Source organism: Cavia porcellus, unplaced genomic scaffold (genome assembly GCF_034190915.1).
Source record: "Cavia porcellus strain 051 isolate PalLab524CR breed Dunkin Hartley unplaced genomic scaffold, mCavPor4.1 scaffold_19, whole genome shotgun sequence".
In the NCBI taxonomy this organism is placed as follows: Eukaryota; Metazoa; Chordata; class Mammalia; order Rodentia; family Caviidae; genus Cavia; species Cavia porcellus.
The window spans coordinates 63,099,849-63,106,183 of NW_026947502.1; the positions used below are offsets into that span (position 1 = coordinate 63,099,849).

The 6,335-nt window shown below is 36.9% G+C and overlaps 1 protein-coding gene across 1 annotated transcript; it reads right to left on the bottom strand.

Annotated features, from left to right (window-relative positions):
• Positions 1-5,051: 5,051 nt before the first annotated feature.
• On the bottom strand, positions 5,052-5,993 carry LOC100723337 (olfactory receptor 8J3-like). Its single transcript, XM_003463715.1, has one exon. The coding sequence runs from the start codon at positions 5,991-5,993 to the stop codon at positions 5,052-5,054; it is 942 nt and encodes a 313-aa protein (XP_003463763.1).
• Positions 5,994-6,335: the final 342 nt, after the last annotated feature.

The window sequence follows — 6,335 nt, forward strand, 5'->3', positions numbered from 1 at the left end:
ATAATAATCTTTTTTAAAATTTTTTTATTAAAAATAGAAATATGAGGGGCTGGGGATTTAGCTCAGCGGCATAAGCGCCTGCCTTGCAAGCAGGCAGTCGTGAGTTCGATTCCCGGTACCGATAAAAAGGAAAAAGACAAAAAAAATTTAAAATAAAAAAAAAAAATAGAAATATGCTCTTAGAACTTATGTGGGTAAAGGGCGTTGCTGTGTTTTCTGTTAGTGGGTTTGGGCACCAAGGAATGGCAGGGTTTTGTTATTGACTATGACCCAGAGGATCTGATTTAGGAGCATGACACAAATAAAATTATTATAAAAGTACCGCCTATTCCCAAGGCAGACTCTAGATCAATTATCATTGTTTTCTGTTTTTCATCAACCAGGGATCTACAACTCTGCCTATAACACATTAGAATTCTCTCATGTTCTCATCTTTAAAATGTTTTGTTTTTGTTTTTTCATGCTTTTGTAGTCATACTGTTGCTGCTTTTTGGAAGTATTTGATTTTATGGATAAAAGATAAAAAGTATCTCATGAAATGTGTAATAATACAATTTTAATGAACTAATCAGTTGTTGAGAACTTATTCTCATATATTGTAACACAACATTCACTCCCTTTTGGTTTACACTCTGAAGTGCTAATGAAGTATTTGTTTTCTTTTGTAGACTGTTGCTATTTTTACTGAATTTCCTCAGTTAACTAGCCAACCCAGTACACTTCTTGATTCTTTCCTTAAGGAAATTGTGGCCAGAGTGAGAGAGCAACATGATTATTTTATAAGCAAAGCATGTATCTCCTATCACTGAGTTTTACCCATCAGGTCCCAGTTCATGTATTAAATATTATGCCCTACTGTGATGGTATTTGCAGAAGACACATTTGGGAGGAAAATGGATTAGATGGTAGGATGAAGCTGGGATGACTTTCATGGTGGCGGTGACAGTGTCCTTGTAAGGAGAAACACTACTCTGTCTGTCTCCTTCTCATCTGCTCATACTCTTTGTTCTCATAAATCAGAGAACATTTGAACAAGCAAAAGGATGACCACTTCTTACAACCAAAAAGTAAGCCTTAACTAGTGATCAAATCAGACAAAACTTAGGGCTTTTCTAGCCTCCAGAACTGTGGGGAAATTTATCTCTGCAATTTAAGATGACTGGGCCATGGCAGTATGTATGGCAGCTTGAGCTGAACAAGCAAGTGGCTCTGGGAGGAAAAATAAGCTTCTAACTGGTGAAGAAAGAAAGAGAAGGTAGAAATATTTTTCTTTTTCCAAAATAGTATGTTTTGTGTGAGGGTGTATGTGTGCCTACTAATGTGAAGAAGCAATCATTTAAATAACTATTGAAAAGATCATCAAATATATTTTCTAAGAATTCCATTTGTAAGAAGAAAAACTTAAGTTACACACAGTGAGCCTAAGTGTATAATAAAAACACTGAGAGCCATACCCAGGGTCAACATGTACTGGCAACGTACTACAGTGAGTCTGTCTTTCTCTTGGGTGGCACTTGACAGCAGCAAACACTGTGTTTTAATCATACCTCATAAAGACACTCACAACAAGCACTCCGAGAATGGCTTCAGAAAGTGACAAGAATGATATGATACATTAACTCAACTTAAGTGCGGGTATTTTGTGAGTGATTAATATTAATGCACCTTCTTTACTAATTTTCATCACATATTTCAATATTACCTAATGAAATCATGTATCATTCAAGTTTTATTTCTTATTTGTCTTTCTTGTTATTCTATTTTTATTGAATTTTATTGGTACAATTTAGATGTATGACATAATGGCCGCATTCTTCAGAGGGAATTTGTATCTGTACGTGATGCAGCTATATCTTGATTACTTTTCCCCCCAGTCCTGTCCTGTTGTCAAACCCCTCCCCGCTTCCATACGCAAAGCTTGGATTCAGTCTACCCATCTTTTTCTCATTTTATCTTTCACTTCAAAATAAAAGGCTGAGGTCCAGGGTTATTTTCAGCATCACTCCAGGACTTGACTGCTATTGTGTGTGGGTCCCATGCTTCATTCTTGCTTCCTCAGTTTTCACACAATGTCCATTTGTGTTCCAGGATCCCATTCAGAATAAACCAATTCCTCCAGTTATCTATGTGCTTAAAGTACTCTGGGTTGTCTTTTTAATGGTCTTGACAGTATTGATGAATGTACTGATTATTTTCTGGACTTGCTTCAGTTCGATTTTATTCTGTTTTTCTCATTATTAGGATTCTGCTCCTACTCCTCATCTGCTCATAGTTTTGTTCTCATAAATCAGGGGTGGAGGTTTCTGTTAAGGAGGTTCACACATGTGAATTAACATTCTGACCACATCACAACAGGAGTACATACTATTGATATGGTTGGTCATTGGTACTGCTAACCTTGGTCACGTTGTTGTACTAGAGTCCATTGGGTTTCTCTACAGTGAAGTTCTCTCTGCTTCTTTCACACTGCAAACTTTGGAAGGAAGTTGTTATATGTGACTCACATATAATGTGCGGGGAGTTCATATCCATGTCCTTGCAGAGTCTACACAGGAAACACCAAGGATTTTTCTAAAGAGGGCATTGGGTTACCCTAGTTTCAAAATATATAATAAAAATCTCTTCACTAAGGTATGAAAATATATTTTATAGTTAAGCTAATAATGAAGTTGTTAAATTTTATGTTATTTGTTTCTCCTTTTGTTTTGTTTTAATTCACTAAAAATTTACATTTAGTGCCTGTGGTATTTTGCACTAAATCTATCATTAGTTCTCTTCACTTTTCCCTTCTACCTTCTGTCTCTCCCTCCCTTCCTTCCTTCCTTCCTTATAACTTCTTTATTTTTCTATATTATACAGATAGAAATGAATGACTGAATAATTTAGAAATAGAGGAGAACCCACAGATATCCCATACAGAAAAATTTCCAGTAATTTATGCAGATACTCTGCCCTCAAGGACAATGAAAACATTGCTACTTCTTATATTTGAATTCCACATACAGAATTTCAGCAATTTCTTAGGCTCTGAATATTTTCAGAGAACGTGTTATGTGACCCATATGGTTCTTGAGGTTTCTTGGGATAGGGATCAGGAGAGGATGAGAAAATTAAAGAGATAAGGTGGGGTCAGATGGAGCCTCTACATTCCTGATGAGAAGAAAGGAACAGCTCAATCACTGTAGCATGTTTATTTACATACTCAGAAGGATGATGTCAATTTCAATCCCGTTGCCTATCAATGCGTTGCTTGGGTTGTGTGGGGCCTTGGTGTTTTTCTGGGCTGAAGCACCTTCTTCAGATGGCTTGCCCCAGGTGCCCTTTGTTTTTGGGACAGCAATGCCCCAGCCCTGCAAGGGTGGTCAGTTTCTAGCTTCAATAGGCCTCAATGATTGTAGAATAAATCTCTTAACTTATCTTACTCAATTTTCCAAGGAATCTTGGTTCTTTCATTGAAGAAGTTTTTTATGAGTGTTTGATACAAGACTGTTTGTTGCTACAGTGATGTCATCACAACTCTGGAACTTCTCACCTGCCAGGAAGGTGACACACATAGTTACACTAACAGATGTACAGATTTATAGCTAATTTATTTGAAACGCTTTGAGTATTCATAAGGTTGAATATGGTTCAGCCTCTAACACCAGACCATTACCACAAGGATCTAACCCTATAGACTCCTCTCCCTGCGTGTCTGAAATCTCCTCTTTTGGCATTGTGAAAATTGATTAAAAATGCCTGTGGTTCTTTGATCTCCTTGTTCAATTAATTATTAAACTATTATTTTATGAGAAATAAATTTAGAGCTAAATTATTGTTATTTACATTTCCTCTTACCTGCAGTCTTACAGACTTCCAGTGTTAGAGATTCACTGTGATTGCAGAAAAATTGATTTTAAATACAATATATTGCCTTGTCATGATTTGTATTCTATTTCAGCTCTCTCTGATTGCCTACATAATTTATTTTTAAATTTACATTTGCATTTTTGGGTTACTGGACACCTGCAAACTTCTTTGGGCATTTGAGTTAAGCCATTGCATCATGCCTCCACAATATCATGTCAGCATAAAGAGTTTCCCCACAGTAAAATATACTGTGTGTTATAACAAAGGGGGAATCATGTACTCCATAATATAGATAGCAGATTTGTATTGCTGGAAAAGTCCTAGAATTTTATTGCTGAATAGTATTCTGTTGAATGGGAATATCAAAATTTGTTGTTTGGTGTTTTCATACAATGAAAGAATCTGGTTGCTTTCATTATTTATCAGTTATTAAGTGACTAATAATATTTCAAAAGAGAAATTTCTTTTGCATATTAAAGAAAATTGATTCTTAAAGTAAGAACAAAGATAAGCCATTAAATAATGAAAGTATATTTTGTATAGGTATCCTGTGTCTGACATTGGAATAGCCTGAAAATTGTAATAATGGAATATTTTTGTATCAGTCTTTACCTTTTGGAAGTTACATGAGAACTGAAGGAATAACATCTTACCTGTGCCCTTTGCAGGTTCAATAATGCTTAATATTCAAAATATAATTTTAATGTTATAATATTTATTTAAGCAATTTTTAAAGAAATATGGAGTTTAACCTTTCAAACCATTTCATATGAATTTTGGTAACTACCTTTAAGAGAATTTCAGTCACCTGTAAGACTTACACCTGCAGTGATCTGCCATATTCAACTATGTTTCTGTTCCAGGAACAAAAATAAAAAATGCACAGAATACAAAAAGAACAACTTTTGGGATACATTGTATTTTGTTTCTTTAAATTTATTTAAAGATTTTTACAACTTATGTCTTCCTTGCTCCTGAATACTTTTCTAGCTAGGTCAATGAATAGCATGTTTGTGTTTTACTCTTCACGGCTCAAAAAGCTTCAGTCAAATTTTGAATATATTTCTCCCCAAATCCTCACCCTTCAAGTTTGAATGTCAGTATATTTGTAAAATAGCCACGTGGATTTTCTGTTTTATTGTGCAATAATTTGTAAACAGTGCTACCCATCTGTCTTTATTGATGCAGATCTAAAATTACATTCATTTACAGGAACCACATGGATTTTTCACAAAGCGCTGGAAGGCGGCCTTCACATCCTTATTCCGCAGGCTGTAGATCACAGGATTCAGCATAGGGATCACTAGGGTGTAGAACACGGAAGCCAGTTTATCAGTGTGAAGAGAGTGCTTGGACCTGGGCTGGAGATACATGAATAGCAGTGTCCCATAGAAAACTGTGACAGCTGTCATATGTGAGCCACAGGTGGAAAAGGCTTTCTTCCTCCCTTCTGATGACTGTATCCTTAGAATAGACAGGATAATGTTGAAATAGGACAGTATAACTACAGCCATGGAAAAAAACAAATTTGTTGCTGCAGATATGAAGACCACAGTTTCTGCAAAGTAAGTATCAGAGCAGGACAATGCTAACAGAGGAACATTATCACAGTAAAAGTGGTTGATGACATTAGAAGAGCAGTAGGACACAGAGAATACACAAGATGAAACCAGAATAGCTGTGAAAATGCCATAGAGGTAGGTGAGAGACACCAGCAGCAGGCAGACCCTTGGACACACCACCACCATGTAGAGCAGGGGCTTGCAGATGGCCACATAGCGGTCATAGGCCATCACGGCCAGCATGAAGATCTCGGCCACAATGAAAACCAAAAATCCCCCCAGCTGGGCAGCACAAACATAGTATGAGATGGTTTTCTTGTTTGCTACAAAGCTGCTCAGCATTTTAGGGGCGATGACAGTGGAGTTGCCGAGGTTGATGATGGCCAGGTGTCGGAGGAAGAAGTACATGGGGGTTTGCAGTTGGGAGTCCACACTTGTGAGGGTGATGATAGCCAGGTTCCCCACCACAGTCAGCCCGTAGATGACCACAAAGATGAAAAAGAGGGGAAGCTGCAGCTCTGGGTGATCAGACACCCCTATGAGGATGAATTCAGTGACCCGGGTCATGTTTCCAGGAGCCATGAAGATGTCGGAAATTCATCTGTTTAGGGAAGAAGAAAATAAGAGTTTGCACACAAATGTGTGAGTTTTGGTACTTCCAATAGAGGACATAGCGAGTCCTGGGTAAGTTTTTTTTTTTTTTTTTTTTTTTTTTTTAGAAAAGAAAAGAGTTCATTTAAATCTGGTTGCACTGTCAAGGGAGAAAGTAGATGACTTCCAAAAGAGGAATCTTAATTTAGGGTGCAATATTGTCATTTTATGAGGGCTTTAGATAATGCCAATCTAGAGGATCTGAGCAGCAAAACTGATTATCTGAAGACTGTTTATTCTCCTACACCATGGAACACTTGTTGTCCTGGTGTT

What these genes read in the sequence shown, in the direction of transcription:
- LOC100723337 (XM_003463715.1), bottom strand. Translation starts at nt 5,993, where the DNA reads ATGGCTCCTGGAAACATGACCCGGGTCACTGAATTCATCCTCATAGGG.